Source organism: Dasypus novemcinctus, chromosome 8, assembly GCF_030445035.2.
Source record: "Dasypus novemcinctus isolate mDasNov1 chromosome 8, mDasNov1.1.hap2, whole genome shotgun sequence".
Classification (NCBI taxonomy): Eukaryota; Metazoa; Chordata; class Mammalia; order Cingulata; family Dasypodidae; genus Dasypus; species Dasypus novemcinctus.
In genome coordinates, this window is record NC_080680.1 from 20,632,158 (window position 1) to 20,652,272 (window position 20,115).

Genomic DNA, 20,115 nt, shown 5'->3' on the forward strand with positions numbered 1-20,115 from the left:
AAGAATCTGGCTGGAGTAGAAAGACAGGAGAGGCTGCTGATGGGAGAAATATGAGAGATGAAACTGGCGAGGAGGGCAGGGGCCAGATTACCAGGCTTTGTACAGGCCAGAGTAAACATTTTGGCTTTTATCTTTAAAAAAAGAAGAAGAAACACACTGGAGTGTTTTAAACATGGGGTTTTCATGACAACATGATGTTGACTACAACAAAGAGAATGCGCTAGAAAGGGCCAGGGTAGATATGAGAAGACCAGTTAGGGGGCCTTTGCTAAAATCTGGGTGAAAGATGGTAGCTCGGACTAGAACAATACCAGTGAAGAGAAAGAGAACTGGACAGATCCAAGAGACAGTAAGAAGACAAAATGAACAAGAACTTTGGGGGTGTGATGGACATAGAGGTTGAGGGAGGGGATTACCAAAGAAGAACCTTAGATTTCTGGCTGCTTGGTAATGCTATCTCCTGAGGAATGAAATATAGGATGAGGATTTGGTTTGATGTGGAAGGGGAGAAGAAGACCATGAGCTCTACTTTGAGGTTGAAAGGCCTTTGGAGACATCTAGATGGAGAAGTCAAGAAGCAACTGGGGGAAGTGGATGTAGCTCAAGTGGTTGAGCATCTGTTTCCCATGTACGGGGTTTGATTCCTGATACCTCCTAAAAAAAACCAACCAACCAAACAAACAAACAAAAACTAACTCTCATTGGGAAACAGATGTAGCTCAGTGGTTGCGTGCCTGCTTCCCATGTATAAGGTCCTGGGTTTAATCCCTGGTACCTCCTGAAAAAGGAAAATAAAAAAAAAAAAGAAGACTTGGATATAGTAAGAGTGAGCTCCTAGGGAAGCTTTGGGCTGGAGATTGGAGTTTAGCATCTGTATTAATTTCCTAGGGCTGGCATCACTAATTAGCACAAACTTGATGTCTTAAAACAACTGACCTTTATTATCTCACAGTTCTGAGGTCAGAAGTATGGAATCAGGGAATGGCAGTGCTGGACTCCCTCCAAAGACTCCAGGGCAAAATCCTTCCTTGCCTCTGCCAGTGTCTGCTAGCTCTAGGCATTCCTTGGCTTGTATCATCATAACTTCAATCTCTGCCTCCATTGTCACATGGCCTTCTAATCTGTGTCTTCTCTTCTTCTATTATAAGGTCACCTAAACAAGCCAGAATGATCTCATCTCAAGATACTAACTTAATTACACCTGCAAGTACCCTCTCTTCTTCTAAGGACAACTGTCACTGGATTTGGGCCCACCTGGACAAGCCAGAATGATCTCATCTCAAGATCCTAACTTAATTACATCTGCAAGTACCCTTTTCCAAATAAGGTTCCATTGGCAGATTCCAGGGTTGTTAGCACATGGACTTATCTTTTGGAAGAACACCACTCAACCCATGCCAACATCCACTGGGAAACGATGGTAACTAAAATGATGGGCTGGCCTGTGGAGAGACTGCCAACCAAGAGAGTATAGAGTGAAAAGTGGAGAAGTTCTGGGGCTGTGTCATGAAGAATTCCAGAGATGTGAAGGGCAAAGCAGGAGGGTGTGTGAAAAACAAGAAACCAAGAGGATGTTGCAAGAAAAAAGGGAGCAGTCAACAATGTCTAATGCTCCTGAGAAGTCCAGAGGAGAACTGAAACACGTCTGCTGGATTTAGCAACATAAAAGTCATCAGTGACCCTGGCAAGAGTTCTTTTGATGGATGAGTGGATGTCAAAGCTATTCTGGGGTGGGTGAGGAAATTAGGGCATTTTATTTGTTTTAACTTTTTAGTTTGAAATAATTTCAAACATACAGAACAGATGCAAAAACTCATACAGTGAACTCAAACATAACCACCACATAGATACCCAGATCCACAAACTTTGCTTGCCATATTTGCCTTATCTAAATATCTGTCTAGAAATAAAGATAATTTTTATACTCATTGATCTTTCTTCCCTTTTTCCAAGAGATCTGATAGATTCATCCATCCATCCAACTAGAAATGAAGATAATTTTTATACTTATTTTTTCCCCTTTTCCCAAGAGATTTGACAGGGAAATGGCAGGTGGAGAGGAGTAAGGGGGCCAAGGGAAGGGTTTTGTTTGTCTTTCTTTTAAGATGTGAAGGATTTGAACATACTTAGCTGTCTATGAGATAGACCCAGTTGAGATAAGGTAGCTAAACATTCAAGAAGTGGAGAGGAAAATAGAGGGTAAGGTTTGCTGAGAAGGCAAGTGGTTGGGCTCCAAAACTCAGATGCAGGGACTGGCTTTCGGGGAGAGGAAGGAGGACTGGATGGGTGCACATATAGTTAGATGTCTTTCTAGGTAGGAGAAACAGAAGAGTTTCTACTGGAAGCTTATAAGTAACCAGTGAAGGAAGAAGGGGGTGGGGGAAGGTTGGAGATTTGATAAGAGTGAGAGAGTGAGTTGACTGGAGAAATGTCTGGAAGTGTTGAGGGCAAAGTGTGGTTTCATGAATTTATGGTGATCTTCAGGTATCCAGTGGGTGTGACTTTTTTCCAGCTGTGCGCCATGGTAATAGTGCAGGCAAGGAGAGACCAGATAGTGTGATTAATCCAGGTGAGGATAATGAAAAGACAAAGGGGCACGAAGTTGAGGATACTGTCAAGAATATCATTGAAATGATGCCTTGTGGAATCTAAGTTGGATAGGAAAGGCAAAAAAGGTTGATAGATAAGGAAGAAGTACAGGATAACTACTCAGTGTGAATTCATCATCTCACTTCGTCTGTGAAAGCGTCCCCTGTTATTCTAGGAGAAAGTGATTATGCCCTCCTTCTGACTCCTATGGCATCCATGTATAGTATCATCCCTTCCTTTATGTGTTAGCTTTATTTCTGCCACTTAACAAATAATTTATTGAACCTACTATGTGGAATAAAGCAAAACTTACCAGAGCCACACATGAATAAATATAATGATAAAGATGATGATGATAAAGCTGAAGTTATTTGTCAGACAAGGGAACATACCAGTTAAGAAATTCACTGAGATGTCTGCTGGGAGAAGAACAGGGCTTTTTTTGTTTCTTTTGTTTTGTTTTTTAAAGAATGAAGAAAAGGAGTGCACTCTGGATAGGATGGAATGAGTCCTTAGGGTCTGCACATAGTTGGTTAAAAAATTCCTGTTGCTCATTGGTCAAAAAAGTCTTCACTGAGGTCCTGTGTGGATTTAATTTCCAGATCACTGCAGCTGGTCAGAACTAGTTGAGGTGAAACACAGTGTTCAGTTTTGAGATCTTTTCAGCAAGTGCTGCTCTAAGCGGAAGATTTTCCTTTTGCAACACAATGCATTGTTCTAGGCCCGGGGAAAGTAAGGATGAACAAGATGGACAATTCCTGTCCTCTCTTGGAGCTTTTAGCTCAGCATGGAGGGCAGAATGTATCAGTGTAGTAGGCAGGGGAGGGAGAGGCCCAGGTGCAATGAGAGTCCGCAGGGAGGCATCTGCCTGACCAAGCCAAGGGTGTGAGGCCTCCCTGAGACCCCCATGGTGGAAGGAAGTGTGCAAGACCAGTGTGCGTGGGGAGAGGGGTGGACTGTTTCAGGTGGAGGAATAGTGGGTTGGCCAGCCTTGAAGCAGGAGCGCGCTCAGCCTCGTTCAAGAGAGACTTGGATTCTGAAATTGCAAAAGCCAGGCAGGCTAAGAGCATGGACTCATGGAATCCTGCTCCTCTGCTTATTATCTGTGTGACCCTGGAAAGCCTTCTTAACTTCTCCAAACCACAGCTTCCTCATATGTCAAGGGCGAATCAAAAATATACTTATTCATAAGGGTATGGTGGGATCAAATGAGATAATCAGTTTAAAATCACCTAGGACAATGCTAGGCATGTTATAAGCACTCAACAAATATGAAATACTATTACTTGGAATCAAAGAATGTGAGCTAAGGAAGGAATTTTGCATAACATTTAGTTCTACATTCTTATTTTACACGTGAGGAAGCTCCTGAGAGATTAAGCGACACTCCTAAGGAAGCTGGTTTCTAGCAGAGCTGGTCCTAGAAACTGGGTGTTCTCTCGGTCTCATTTTGACCATAAAGAGGTGGTTACATTTAGTGCCTAAAAGCAGGATATGGAGTCAGACAGTGCTGTACGCTAATCCTGACTCTGTCTCTTACCAGTGTTTGATGATAGGTATGACAGTAAAGCTGCCTACGCTTTTATTTCTTCCACTGTGACATGGTAGGTCATTCCTTGGCAGGTTGCCATAGGGATTAAACAAGATGAGATGATATGTGTGCAAAAACTCAACATATGGTAGCTTCATAATGCTTTTTTTCTGATCTTTCCTCATTTATTAAGACAGAATCTCAAAATTCAGGCATTGCATGGAAACTAGGGATTAGGTGGCCATGTATGCTGTGGTGAAACAGGCAAGACTTTCCTACACCAGCCTTTGGTGTAGGCACTTCTTTTTTCCCCTCAAAGAGAGAAAGAGGCTTTTTCATTTGTTTTGTTTTGTTTCTACTTTATTTTCTCTTCATTTATCCCCACCTCCCCCAGATGGTTTTCTCATCTGTCTGCTCATTGTTTACTCGCCTTCTCCAGGAGGTGCCAGGAACTGAACTTGGGACCTTCCACATGAGAGGTGAGTGCCCAATGGCCTGAGCCACATCTGTTCCCCGCGGGCTCTGGCATATGCTGGCTTGTGGCATATGCTTGCTGTGGTGGGGGTGGAATCTAGCTCATTGAGGCGGGAGGCAGCATCTGCTCGTCTTCTTTTAGGAGGCTCAGGGACCCAAACTTGGAACCTCCCACGTGGTAGGTAGGTGCCCAAGGTGTTGAGCCACATCCGCTCCCCGAGAAAGAGTTTTATTGGTTGTGCAAGCAATGGAGCACAGTAGCCTTCTGGCCCAAAACTGCCTCCCGGATTTGTAGAAATTCTAGTATTTTATAACATCAGGATGCTAATGAGTAATCAGAGTAGAGTTTGCACAGGTTCTCTCATTAATAAATATTAAGGGGCTGAAACAGGTTAGGGGTGGATACCAATCAGTAGTGAGTCAAAGTTACAACTGGTTATCAGAGATCAAGGCATCCCCCAGAGGGGGATTCAGAACAAAGGTCAGCTACAAGGTTTTTCATATGGATATCAAACAGAGGAAGGTGGTCACGCTTTCAATAGAAATGTCAGACTCTCTGGAGTAATCATTACAGTAGCCTAAAGAGTCCAACCAAAGGTACCATAGAAGGTATTTTCTCACTCAAAGTCTCTTGCCACGTGTTGATAAAAGATGGCAGGTGACATCTGCCAGGGTTCAGCCTTTCTCTTCCCTCTTAAGGCTCTTAAGAAGCGCTTAAGCTTCTTCCAATCTCAGCTGTAGGCTGGTAGAGGGCTCATCTCTCTTCCTGGGGCTCATTTCTTTCCAGGCTCAGGTGCTCTGGTCTCTTCATAAGGTCAGCTGTAAACTATTAGGCAAAATTGCTCACCTCTCCTGGGGCTCCAGCATCAAAACCAAGTTTTCTCCTCTGCCATGTCTTTTTCTGTGTATCTACTTCTGTATAAAAGGCTGTTTTATTGGCCCACAAAAGGGGCAAGGACAAACTGGCATGCCCTAATGACATGGTCAAATCAAACCCCTAATCTTAACAAAATTTAGTCAAAGCCATCTCAGCTGAATCTAATACAATCAAAGGGTATCACGCCCAGAGGAAAAGACCAGCTTAAAAAACATAATCTCTATCTCTTTTTGGAATTCATAAATAATATCAAATTGCCACAGCATTCAAGAAAAGCTCTGTCATAACACTTGCTAGAAACAAGCAGAAGGAATAGTCTTCACAGTCTAAATTCCAGTAATAACACATTAAAATATCAAAATGTCCAGGTTTTACCAAAAGATTACAAAACATACAAAGAAACAGAAGTGATGATCCAGGTAAAGGAAAAAAATTAAGGCATTAGAAAATATCCAATGTGGACCACCAAACCTGGGAGATACCAAAGACTTTTACAAAATGATCCTAAATATACTCAAAGAGATAATGGAAAACATGAACAGAGAACTAAAGGAAATTTGGAAAACAATAGCTGAACATAAAGAGAATATCAGAATAGAGATGGAAAAGATGAAAAGGAACCAAACAGAGCTGCAGACCACAGTAATAGAAGTTAAAATTTCCCTAGAGGGGTTTAACAGCAGATTGGAGCTGGCAGAAGAATCATAGAACTTGAAGATAAGTTGAAATCATTCAGTCTAAATAGCAGAAGGAGGAAAGATAAGGAAGAGTGAACAGAGCCTGAGAAACCCATGGAAAACCATCAAGCATACAATATATGCATTGTGGGACTCCCAGAAAGAAAAGAAAGAAAGAAAGGGGCAGAGAAAATATTCAAGGAAATAAATTCAACAAAAGACTTGACTATAAACACACAAGATGCTTAATGAACTCCAAATAGACCCACACCAAGGCATATTATAATCAAACTTTCAAATGCCAAAGATAAAGAGAGAATTCTGAAAGCCACAAGAGAAAAGCAAGGCATCACATACCAGGGGGCCTCAATAAGATCAAGTACCGATTTCACATCAGAAGCCAAGGAGGCAAGAAAACAGTGAAATAACATATTTAAAGTGCTGAAAGCAAAACAACTGCCAACCAAGAATTCTGTATCCAGCAAAAGTGTCTTTCAAAAATCAGGGAGATTCAACTGGAAAAAGACCTTGACCAAAAGTGGGAAAGAATAAAGACAAATGAGTTTATATGGCTAAGAGACTTCAAAGTAAGTCAGGAGGTCATTCCAGAGGTTATGCTTATGCATGTCTCAGCAGGACCTCACTGTCTGCCAAAGTAAATATTACCTCAAATAGCAGGGCCCCCGAGGGCCCTGGAGACATCCAAATACTATAGGCAAGGTACACAGCTCAGGAGTTTGGCACCCTGCCAGTGGGCTTTACTTTGGAATTTGTGCTCCCCAGCATGACAGAGTTGGACTCAGTTGTGGTTTCCCTACACATGGCTCTTCTGCCCTTTCTATTTGAACCTATAGTTAGTACTGGAGTTGATAGGTGTATATGTACACCTTGGGTTGTATATGTACCAGTTGGGCCCTGTATCTCAACAGAGTTGCAACACCTACTCTCCAGTTCATTGGACTCACCCAGGACAACAAGGAGATGATGAGGGACAAGAACCATCTCAAGGAACAGAAAAGAGTCTGCAACTGCAAGCAAGAGTCCCATCCATCTGCCCCACAGGATCTAAGCCCCCTCTTAATTAGAGGTGGAATTGGCATCACTATCCCAGAATCCTCAGTATTGGGGAATGAACTATGGGCTAGAGTAGACTTACTGTTATTCTACTATAGACTTTTTGTGATTCTAGCAAGGGAAGAACTTTTATCATTGATGTGGAAGCAGTGGCCACTGAAGATTCTGTGGGAATAGAGAGGGAAAAATAGGTGTAATTTGGGGGCATTTTCAGGACTTGGGAATTATCATGAATGACATTTCAATGACAGATACAGGCCATTATATATCTTGTAATAACTTACCAAAATGTGTGGGAGAGAGTATAAACTACAATGGAAACCACAATCTATGGCAAAGCACTAAAATATGTTTATCAGTTGTAACACATGTACCACACTAATGAAGGATGTTAAAATGGGAAAACGTGGGAGTGGTAGGGAGCAGGGCATATGGGAATCCCCTATAATTTTTTTTTTAAGATTTATTTTATTTATTTCTCTCCCCTTCCCTCCCTCCCCCTCCCCCCTCCCCATTGTCTGCTCTCTGTGTCCATTTGCTGTGTGTTCTTCTGCGTCTGCTTGCATTATCTGGCGGCACTGGGAAACTGCATCTCTTTTTTGTTGTCTCATCTTGCTGTGTCAGCTCTCTGTATGTGTGGCGCCACTCCTGGGAGGGCTGCACTTTTTTTCATGCAGGGCAGCTCTCCTGGTGGGGCACACTCCTTGCGGGGCCACCCCTGCATGGCACGGCACTCCTTGCACGCAACAGCAGTGCATGGGCCAGCTTACCGCATGGGTCAGGAGGCCCTGGGGATTGAACCCTGGACCTTCCATATGGTAGATGGATGCTCTATCAGTTAAGCCATGTCCACTTCCCTCCCCTATTATTTTTATGTAACATTTATGTAATCTAAGTATCTTTAAAAAAATAATAAAGTATATTTTCTTGCACCATTATCAGCTCCCTGGTCTGCTGTGTCTCTTATTGTCTCTCCTCTGTCTCTTTTTGTTGCATCATCTCGCTGCACCAGCTCTCTGCATGGGCCAGTCACTTACATGGGCCAGCTCTCCACTCAGGCCAGTTAGCCACATGGGCCAGCTTGCCTTCACCAGGAGGTCCTGGGTATCGAACCCTGGACCTTCCTCTATGGTAGACAGGAGCCCAATCGCTTGAGCCACATCTGCTTATACTATTGAAGTCAAGTTGGTACCAAAGCAAACAAGATTGTTATAGATTTAGGATGTTAAATTTTTTTTTTAAGATTTATTTTTTATTTATTTCTCTTCCTTACCCCCTCCCCGCCGTTGTCTGTTCTCTGTGTCTATTTTGCTGTGTCTTCTTTGTCCGCTTCTGTTGTTGTCAGCGGCACGGGAATCTGTGTCTCTTTTTGTTGCGTCATCTTGCTGTGTCAGCTCTCCGTGTGTGCAGCACCATTCCTGGGCAGGCTGCACTTTCTTTCGCACTGGGCGGCTCTCCTTATGGGGCGCACTCCTTGAGCGTGGGGCTCCCCTATGTGGGGGACACCCCTGCGTGGCAGGGCACTCCTTTGCGTGCATCAGCACTGTGCATGGGCCAGCTCCACACGGGTCGAGGAGGCCTGGGGTTTGAACCGCGGACCTCCCATTTGGCAGGTGGATGCCCTATCCGTTGGGCCAAGTCCGCTTCCCTAGGATGATAAATTTAAGCTCCATGGTAACTACAAATAAAATACCTGAGAATATGCAAACTCACAGAGACAGAAATTAGAGCACAGGTTTCCACGGATGGGGGTAGGGGAATGGGGAGTTAATGCCAAATGTGTATAGGGTTTCTGTCTGGGGAGACGGGAAAGTTTTAGTAATGGGAGGTGGTGAGGGCACCACAGCGTTGTGACTGTGATTAATCCCACTGAATGGTATGCTTGGGAGTGGCTGAGATGGGAAAAGTTATGTCGTACGTATGATCCCACAATTAAAAAAAGAAAAGAGTAACTAAAGAGACAATGACACTTAAAGGCAATACATGATCTTAGACTGGATCTAAAGGTCAAAAGGACATTATTGGGACATATGAAAAAGAATATCGACAGTAAGCTTTATATGAATGTCAAATTTCTTGAACTTGATAACCGCACTTAAGGTAGACACATAAATGAATATACTTGTTCTTAGGAAATAATAAACATGGAAATAAATAAACATGTTCAAGGAATATGATGTATACAACATCCCCTCAAGTGCCCAGAAAATGGATTAAGTAGACAGATACACGGTTAGATGGACTGATAGATTGATGGACGGTAGAATATTACAGCACATGTGGCTAAGGGGCATGCTGGATTTCTCTAAATGGGGTTTATATTATTTTTTAACCGTCATGTACATTCGAATATCTTTCAAAACAAAAAGCTTAAAGTTAAAAAAATATACAATGAAAACAAATTTCCAGAAAATGGAAATTAAAAATACATAAAACACAAGCCTTGATTCTTCTATTAGATTCAATAGACATTACATTTATTCTGTCAAACTGCTGTACCTTTTTACTCTGAATTTCCATACTTCTCATGGCTCCGCACACAATTCCTAGAGCAGCGCCGCCCTGACCACACCTGGAGGACAGCTGCCTCCAGAATGGCAATCAGACGCTTCCCTCCCTGGCCAGACCAGGGTCAGAGCAGATCTGCCTTCCAGGCTCACCGCATACTGTCCTCTCACCACAACACTCCCCCTTCCCCTACCTGGTTCATCACTGTCCTCTGAACTCATCTTCAGCTTTCTCCTGCCACTTTACCCTCCCCTTGGCTCCAGAATGTTCCCCCCGCTCCCAAGAGCCCAGGCTTATCCAAGTCCTGGCAGCAACAACAACTGCTGTAGATTGAGCACGTGCTGATTTCCAGGCACCATGGTAGGTGCTTCTACATGATTTCGTTGCATCTGTGCAACAGCTAGCACTGACATTTCTAATTGTATGCATCGTTTATAGGGCAGACCCAGTGTCATCCTACAACAACTGTCATTGGCTGAGGAATGGTCACCTACCTGGGCCAGTGAGAGTTCAGCCCTGGATTTTTGCTGGAAGCTAAGCTGGTTGAGCCTAAATTTGGAAATGCCTGTGTCCATATTTGCCACTAAAATTGGGGAGAGTGCTAACACAACGGGAAAAGGAAAGCCGGGAGACAGGTGGACAGATGCCTGCCTCCTCGCAGCTCCTAGTCTTCTCTGGATGTTGGGATGTACCACCCAGGTCCTCACTGAGGATGAAAACTTGTCCCCTAGCTTTGGGGAGTGCTGTCGGTACACCGCCCTCTCTGGCATGGGCTCAGCTGAAAAGAACAACCTCGCGTGCTGTCATGCCCTTTCTAGGGCTGCCCATGTCCAATGTCAGGATGCCATGGGGTTAGAATGTCTGGGTCCTCTTGTGCCAACTCAGGACAATTCTGAAGGTTCATTCCAGCTTCAGAGCTCCAGACAGGGCTGGCTGGGCTCTTTTTTGCAACTGGATCATAGCTCAACTTTCCCTCTAACCCAACCTGCTGCAATAACCAGCCTGTTAACAGCAAGGGGGGAAAAATTAAGCAATTTTCTTAGGTAGGAGCAGGTAAGTGAAAAGGAGTGGTGATAGAAATGGAACGTGGTGTTGGAAGAAGCTTCAAGAGATCGGTGGGTCTAGAGCAGGATGGGGAGAGCATTAAGACCTTGTCTAGGAGGAGCTGAAAATATTGTCTAGGAGGAGCTGAAATACTGAACCAGAGAAATGAAGATTGAGGAGAAATACAAGAGCAGTCTTCAAATATTTGGCAGGCACTCAAGTAGATAATGGATTAAACTCATTCTGCCAGGTTGGCTTCTGAGCTTGACCCGCTATAGCTTATTCTCACACCATTTAAATCAGGTCATGTCACTCTCCAGCATAAAACTCTCCAATGGCTTCTCACTGCAGTATGAGTAGAACCCAAGAGTCTTGCTGTGACCTGCAAGGTCTTTCATAAACTGGCCCTTCCCTCCCTTTCCAACCTTATCTTCTACCATACTCCCCTCAGCCACCCTTCTAGCCACACTGCCTTCCGCTTGCTTTTCCTAGAGTATGCCAGCCAGTTTCTACCCCAGGGCCTTTGCACCTACTGTACCCATTGCTTGTAATGTTCTTCTATAAGCTCGTCACGTGACTCTTTCCTTTTTGCTGTTCCATCCCAAGTCAAAAGTCATTTCCTAAGAAAGGGTCTCCTCTCCTAGGCTTGTTCTCTATGTCATTTCCCTGTTTTATGTTCGTCGCAGCACACTTTGCTACCTGAAATGGTTTTGCATCTTTGTTTGCTCATTTTTGTTTCTTGACTATCTCCCCCACAAAGAATGTAACCCTTAAATGGGCAGGGACATATCTGTCCTGCTCACTACTGTAACCCCAGCATGTGGTACTGTGCTTGGCAGACAGCAGATGCTCAATAACTGTTGGTTGAGTCAAAGAATGAAAGAGCACAGGCCTCAGAAGTGCATTGGAGCCAACGGGTGGGCAATTAGAGCACAGTTGTTTGGAGTAACCGTGGGCAGCTCAGCACCTCGCCTGACCCTGAAGGTGGAACAGGGAGGCACGACCGTCTCTTGGCAGGGAACACACAGTTAAGGAGAAATGTGGGTTTCAGAAGCAGACAAATCAGGGTTTGAGTTCCCAGCTCATCAAGTTAGTTGATGTTAATAAGCTCTAGTTCCCTAATCTGGAAAAGGAGGGATAAGTGGATTTGGCAACGGATTCTTAGATCCAAAAGCAAGAGACACAAAAGAAAAAATAGATAAATTGGACTTCATCAAAAGTTAAAACTTTTGTGCATTAAAGGACACTATCAATAAAATGAAAAGGCAACCTATAGAATGGAAGAAAATAGTTGCAAATCATATCTGATAAAGGCCTAGTACCCAGAGTATATAAAGAACTCCTTAAACTCAACAACAAAAAGAGAGATAACTCAATTAGAAATGGGCAGTGGGCCTGAATAGACATTTCTCCAAAGAAATATACAAAGGGACAATAAGCACGTGAAAAGATGCTCAACATCTTTGTAAGGAAATACAAATCAAAACCACAATGAAATATCACTTCCCAACCACTGGGATGGCTATTATTTAGAAAATAGAAGAGACCAAGCATTGGAGAAGATGTGAAGAAATTGGAATCCTTGTGCTTTGTTGGTGGGATTGTAAAATGGTGCCGCTGCCATAGAAAGTTTGGCAGTTCCTCAAAAAGTTAAACGTAGAATTAGAATATGACCTGGCAATTCCACTCCTAGGTATATACCCTACACAAACCAGAGAGGAAACTTCTTGGGTTGGGACCAGGTGACGAAACGGGCGATGAAAGTTTCTCAATGGGATCTGGAGCTGTCACTGAATCGGAGCTAATAGCGCACCCACTACCCCAGGCTGCAAAACCTGCCTGAAATCGGAGTGTGTTTTGTGATGGACGACAGCGCGGGCAGGAAGCAGCTCTGAGGTGGGGAAGCCGGGTGCCGAGGGGAGGGAGAACACTGGGGGGGCAGGTGCGTGGCGCCCACTCCCTCAGGGCGTGCCCCTGCTTCTGCCTGGCTAACCCGGGGAAGGGGGTTAACCCCATGGGCCCCGTCGCGTTGTGAAGGAGCTAAAACTGCACATTTGGCAAACAGGGACAGAGGATGTCGATTCCAAAGTCCCTTCAGCGCTCTCTCTTTTTAAGAAATGTTATTGAGGTGGCGTTACATGGATATAAAATTTGCCATTTTGACCATTTTAAGTGTACAATTCAGTATCAGTCATTAGCTGCACAATGTTGTGGTATCATCACCACCATCCATTACCAAAGACTTTCATGACCCCAAACAGAAACTCTGTGCCTATTAAGCAACGACTTGCCCTTCCCCTTCCTTCCCCAGCTCCTGCTAACCTCGAAGCTACTTGCTGCCTCTATGAAATCTCGTGTAAGCAGAATCCTATTTGTCCTGCTGTGTCCGGATTTTTTAAAACCTCACCATAATATTTCCCCTCAGCCCTCTTTTGATGGCAAGAGAACTGATGCTATCCATATAATAACGATGCAAGAATGTATACAGCGTGTGCTTACTACGTGCCAGGCACCACACTACACACTTTACCTGCATCGTTTTGACCCTACCTCCCATCAACCCTACAAGGTGGCTACAACCACTAACCCCATTTGACAGATGAGGAAACTGTTTCTCAGAGAGATTCAGTAACTTGCACAGACGTGCATAGCTAGTAAGTGGCAAGGTCAGGTTTGGAGCCAGGAAAGCTAGCTCCAGAGTCTGTGCACTTGACCACCTTGCCATGTGGCCTCCCTCCAAAGGGGAATGGCTTGCCTTGTAAGTGCTGAGCATCCCATCACTGTGGGTGGCCATGATAAACAATTGGACAAGAGGTCTCTTCCATGTACGTAGTGTCCTCTGCGTTGGGCTCTGAGCACCTCACTTCAAACTCAGGACAACCCTGCCAGATGGAACCATCACTCTGCTTTACATCTTTACATCACTCTGCTCCAGGATAGGTAGGGCTGAAGCTGGCAGTCCAACAGGTCTGCCCAACCCAAATCCTCTCATCGGGGATGATGCCAAGAGAGTCTAGCTCCCAACATCTCATCAGGGAAGATGCCCAAGAGTCCAGCTTCAGAAGGGTTGGGTGGGACCAGTTCATTTTCACAGTTGTCGTCAATCCAAGATCCTGAGTGTTGTAGTTTCCTTGCCTACTCAAGCAAATGCCATGCAATGGGTTGGCTTAAACAATGGGAATTAGCCCACGGTTTTGAGGCTAAGAAGTGAGGCCAAATCAAGGAGTCATCAAGGCGATACTTTCTTCCCAAAGACCGGCACCCTGGGGCTGGGTGCCCGTGATACTTAGTCCCTGGCTCCCCGGTCACAAGGCAATGCACATGGTGGCCTTTCCGGGCCTCTCCGTCCTCTTCTGCGTTCTGCTGAATGTCAACCTCGTGCTGCCCATGGCTTTTTTCTGTCGAATGTCATTCTGCTTATAAAGGACTCCAGGAAAAGGATTGAGACCCCTCCTGGCTGAGGTGGGCCACACCTTGCCTGAAGTAACCTCATCGAAATGTCCTACGTACAAGGGGTTCCCACCCGTGGAACAGCTTAAGTTTAAGCACACGTTTTTCTGGAGTGCATACAGCTCCCAACCACTACACCGAGGGATAAGAAATCTGAGACATAAATGGGCAAAGCCTTGAACGGAGCGGCTATATAACTAGTTGCTAGGCCAAAAGTATGTCATCGCATTGCATATTTTATATTTCAGGAAATACGTCTCTTCCTAGGTTTTTGTTTTAACATTCGACACTATTTCTCCTGAAGAATTACACGAGGAGCAAAGAGTTAAGTGGAATTTGTGCACTGCCTCAAATGGTCTGTTCCCTGCCGGGGTCAACAGCCCCCTGGGGAGACAGGACCTGCATCTTTCCTGGTGGTTCCTCCACCATCCCTCGTCCAGCCTCCCCCATCTGACTTCCCCGGCATTCGAATCAGCCCAGCGACTACACTCAGCTGTCAGCGTGCAGTTCCGATCCTGAACGACTCATCTGCAGCATTCGGCACATCGATCAGCTGGCTTTTGGGAAGCCACCCCTCTTAGCTGCCAGCCTACCCCTTCCTTGGTGACCTCTCCCAGTCTCAAGGTTCAAAACACTGTCCATTCAGGGAGGCCTCCTGTGCATGCCTCCAGCACCGGCCTCTCCTCTCAGCTCCGGACTCACACCTGTCCACTTAATAGTCACTTGGGTGTCTAAGAGGCATGTCCAACTTAGCTGCCCTATAATTAGATCCTGGTTAGATCCCCAACATCCTCCCCTCCTGGGCTTGTCCATCGCAGGTGAGGGCAGCTTGTCCTTCCCTAGCCTTTGATGCATCCCCAACCCCTCTTTCTCACACACCTCACTGGTCAATCTGATCAGTTCCAACTTCAAAACATGTTCAGAATGCAACCACTTCGTGCCGCCTCCACTGCTACCGTCTCCATCCAAGCCACCGACCTCTCTCAGTCGTCTCAGAAGCATCTGTCTTCTCTCCTCTTTGGTCTAATCTGAACACAGCAGCCAGAGTCACCATGTGAAAAGGCAGGTCAGGTCATGCCTTTCCTCTATCGGAAACTCTCCAGGGATTTCCTTCCTACTCAAGTCAAAATCAGACCTTCCACAGGCTTCCAGGCCCCACAACTGCGTCCTCCCACCCATGACCTCATCTTCTCCCTTCGCCCCCTTGCTAGTTCCGGCTACAATGATCTCCTGGCCAGCCCTCCGGCTCCTCACATGCTCCCACCTCAGGGCCTTTGCACATGCTTTTCTCACTGCTGAAAACATTCCTCTTCCAATCTCTGCCGGCATCCTTCAACTTTTTGCTCGAATGCCACTTTCCCAGTGAAATCTCCCAGACTCCTCTATTTAAATCTCCCTCCCCAACATTCCCCATCTCCGGTTCCTATTCTGCTTTCAATAGCACTTACCGCCATCTCACATACTAGAGCTAGTATTTCTTGTGTTGTTTCTCTGTTAAAATGCAAGCACCGGGAGAGCAAGGGTTTTATCTGTTTTGTTCAAGCTCCATGCCCAGGTGCTTAGAACAATGTCCAACACATAGTAGTTACACAATAAATGTTTATAAATAAATGCTAACTATTTATTAACAATCAGTGATTCCTTGACGTGAATCTGGGCGTGATCAGCCTTCAGGCAGCTGTTGTGGCCGCAAAGCCTGCAGGCCCCGGGGCTACCACTAACTAGCCAGCGCTGCTCAGAGGACACTTTCCTCTCCTTTTTTTTTTTTTTTTTTTTTTTGCAGTTGTTGGAAACTAAAGTCTCCAGTTGCTTTTCCCCCCCCCCCAAAATTTTTTCACTGTGTTAACATATAACAAACTTTCCCATTTTAACTATCTTAAGTGCATAATGCAGTAGTGTTAATTACACGCACAATGCTGTGCAGCCCTCACCACCATCCAAATCCTTTCCATCACCTCAAACAGAAAGCAGGTAAAGCAGTAACTGCGGGCTCTCCTCTCCCCCAGGCACTGGCAACCTCTGGTCTCCTTTGTCTCTAGGCATTTGCTGATTCTAGATATTTTGTACATGGGGAATCTCACAATATTTTGTCCTTTATGCGGCTGGCTTACTGCGGGCACCCTACATATCTTCAAGCCGCCTGGAGTTGTAGCCTGTATTAGAACTCTAGGCCTCCCAAGGGCTTTCAAATTATAGGGATCTTGAGAGGAAGAGGCCTGAATTAAGGACTCCCTCGTGGGCTGTCAGGAATCCACTCCCGAGATGAGAGGAGCCAGGTAACAGGCCTAAACAGGGGAGGACCAGGGCAGCGCTGGCCAGCCAGGAGGGGAAGAGGCCGCTGAACGCAAGCCGCCCCGGACTGCGGGCCTGGCTTCTTCACTTACCAGCTGTGCAATGTTCAACAAGTTACTTAACCTTTCTGAACCTGTTTCCTACTTTGGAAGAAAAAAAAAATCACGACTGTACCTCTCGGGCAGGGTTTTTGCGGGGACTGAAAGAGAGAACGTGGGTGGCCCAGAGTGACGCTCCGCCAAGGCACGCGGCCGCGCCCCGACCGAACGGAGGCGTGTCGGGCCGCCTACGGGGGAAGCGGAGGTGGCGCGGGGCGCGGGGCCCGGAAGGTCTGGACCTCGCAGCGAGCGCGAGCGGGCGGGGCGGCGCGGGGCGGCCGGGGAGGTCCGAGCGCCGAGGCGTTTCCGGCGGGGGCGGGAGGCGGCGGCGGGAGGCGGGCCCCGGCGCCTATAGGCTCCCCCGGGGCGCTCGCCGCGGGCACCCGCAGCCAGTTCCGCGCCCCGCGCCGCCGCCGCCTCCCCGCCGCGCACCTGCCGCCCCGCGCGCCGCAGCCCGGGCCCAGCATGACGGACCACGCGCCCTTCGACACCAATGTCCTCACCCTGACCCGCTTCGTCATGGAGGAGGGCAGGAAGGCCCGCGGCACGGGCGAGATGACCCAGCTGCTCAACTCGCTCTGCACGGCGGTCAAGGCCATCTCCACCGCCGTGCGCAAGGCGGGCATCGCGCACCTGTGAGTCAGGCGGGGATCGCCCACCCCTGGCCTTCTGGCCATCCCACTGTCAGCAATCTGTCTGTCTGACATCCGAGAATCTCTCTGTCTGTCTGTCTGGTAGCTCTTCTCTCCACAAGCCTGCCTAGCCGCACTCAAACCCTGTCCTCTGCCCCAATCCTGGAGGGACCCGCTGGAGGGCCTGTCTCCCAGGTGGACTCCTGCCTCCATCCTCATCCCTCTTGCACTGAGCAGCTTGCCTTGGCATGTCCCTCAGCGCCTCCAGGTGAAACTGGCTGGCCAGCGATGGCACCTGGCCTGCCCGCCACACCCCTTCTAGTTTGGGGTCACTTCCTACAGGAAAGTGTGTCCTCCTTCACTCCCTTTGGAATTGGGGTCCCAAGTCAGGTTTTCAATCCAGTGTCTCTTTGACCCTAAACCAGCCCTAGTAGCAAGTGAAGGCCAGGCGTGCATCCCAGAGCTCTCAGGGGTAGTTGGCTGCAAAGTGCTCTGTGCAAAGTGCTCCGGTGGGCGGGCGCTGCCTGGGGCAATTGCTGCAAAGTGCTCTGGTAGGCGGGCGCTGCCTGGGGCAATTGCTGTGCTGTTCCCAAAACAGAGAAGGCTCACCCAGAGAGGTTAAAACACATCTATCCATCTGCAGTTATGGTGTGAGGAGCCTTGCCCCAAAGCTGTGTGTAAACGAAATGGTTTTAATTGAGCGGACAGTGCGTGCGCCTCAATTGCCAGCCTGCACAGGAATCATTTGGGGGTCTTGTTACCGGTGGCTGGGGTGGGCCTGAGAGCCCCCATTTCTAACACACTCTCCAGTGGTGCCCATGCTTCTCAGGTGGGGCCACACTCTGAGAAGCCAGGACTTAGGGGACGTGGGGATCCAAATGGCACCTTCTGTGAAGTTTTCTGTAAGTCACACAAACACCCTTTGATTTATCTTGGGGTGCAGTTTTTTTTTATAGGCTGTTCCTTGCTGTAACTGAAGGGTCCCTGGTTTTCAGGTTGCCACAATCCTTCCTAAACATTTCTCACACTTATGAGCACTATTAAAAAAAAAAACTGAGGCATGACGCCCGTAGCTGATCTGAACAGTGTAACCCTGCTACTTTGGAATGTGCTTTCTGCATTATTTAAAATTGTTCCTCTCCCACCCTCCACCCTTCCTTCAACCTGGATTCCTTTCCTGGCAGACTGTTTGGCTTCCAGTCCCAAAGTATGGGCTGGTGGAGCTAACACTTCAGAAAGGAGCATGCGATCACGTACTTATTTTCAGATGTCAAGCAGGGGTGGGCTGGGAGAGAGTTTGGAACAGATATCACAGAAAGTTGGTGGCCCCATTACTAATTTCTTCTTTGGCCTCTCTTAATAGTCTAAGGATTCTTTGCTTTAGTAAATATGCTCAGTTAAAATCTCACTTCAGATTTGATTTTCAAATATAGGTGGTCTCATGGCTTTGAGACAGGGAGCTATTTTAAAAAAGAACTTATCCTTTCTTATGTTGTTTTTAAAACTGTGTCAGTACCTTTCAAACCCCAAAGAGACTCAGAAACTCAAGATCTGTTTTGAGGTATATCTTTCCCACCTTTTAAGTAACCTCGGCATTTATGGATCAGTTTAATGTTTTTATGAACTATGAACACTTGGAGAGAGGTGTGTTTCCCCTACTCAGATAATGCGTGTATGACTGTTGATAGCGGGTCCTGGACAAAGGGTGCTCATTTAAGCTGCCTAACTGTTGTTATTCTTCTAACCTAATAAAGAAGTTGCATTTATTGACAAAAATTCAAACTGTTCTAGTGAACATGAAGGACATCATGAAATCTGCCTTATGACCGTTCCTTGGGCTATCTACTATTAACAATTTTCTGGTTATTTTTTCCCCATATATTTCTTTATAATCAGGAAAGTGAGTACATGAACATGTATTTCCATAATGCCTACATGTAAATAACCAACAAAATGGGCTCACACTTGGCATACTTTTCTGCAGCTTGCTTTTATTACTCAGCAATATATAATGAACATCCCTTAATATCAGGATGTATAAATCTACCTCCTTTTTTTAAAACTTGTGTAGTATTCCACTGCCTGGCCCTATTGCAAGTTCTCTGACTCTTGTCCTGTCTTTGGGCGTTTAGTTTTCACGGGTCTTTGTTTGACCGTGTTGTACCCTTGGAACTGGGGTTGATGCCTGGTTGTGAGGGCGGCTGATGAGGCCAGAAAGAACCCAGGCCCTTAAGTATACCTGTGGGAAAGTAAGAATTGGGCATTTCTCAATAGGACATGTAGTCAGGCAGGCGGCAACGAGACAAGATCTCAAATCAGGCCTCCAAATTCCATTCATTACAGGCTGTGATATCTCAGATGAAAAGACCAGGGTGTGTGCAAGTAGGTTGTGCTGAAGCCTTGCCCTAGAGCTCACGCGCCCAGAGAGACAGCTTGACTGCAGATATGCAGTAACGTCACAGAACACGTCTGGGGAGCTCCACAAAGAGGGAACTTTAGGAAGTTCAGCGTAGAGCCAGATTCCCTCTCCTTTTTTGCCTACGGTTGCTATTGTTGCCACTTTCTTAGCTTCGTGGTAAGATGTTCACGAAATGCTAGAGTTTCTAAATAAAAGAGACTTAGAAGTCACCTAGTCCAATCCCTTCGTTTACAGTTGAGGACACTGAAACCCAGGGAAGATGAGGTGACTTGGTCTGTGACCCAGGTCTCCAGAACCTCAGCTCAGGACCCTTTTTTGCCACACCACACATCTCTTCCTTTATTTTCTAGAAATCATTGAAAGCTCACCAAACTCTAAATTTTATCCATCATTTACATGTTTTTTAAAGGTTTCTTTTATCCGCCACCCCCTCCATGGCTCCCTTGTCTG

The 20,115-nt window shown here is 46.3% G+C and overlaps 1 protein-coding gene across 1 annotated transcript in view; it reads left to right on the forward strand.

The window, feature by feature from the left end:
* The first annotated feature begins 16,976 nt into the window (after nt 1–16,976).
* Nucleotides 16,977–20,115, forward strand: part of FBP1 (fructose-bisphosphatase 1) — a 28,218-nt gene continuing 25,079 nt past the window's right edge. Inside the window, exon 1 of the mRNA XM_004470933.3 lies at nt 16,977–17,249. Coding sequence (XP_004470990.1) covers nt 17,080–17,249 — 170 coding nt within the window. The 5' untranslated portion in view covers nt 16,977–17,079. The remainder of the gene's footprint in view (nt 17,250–20,115) is intronic.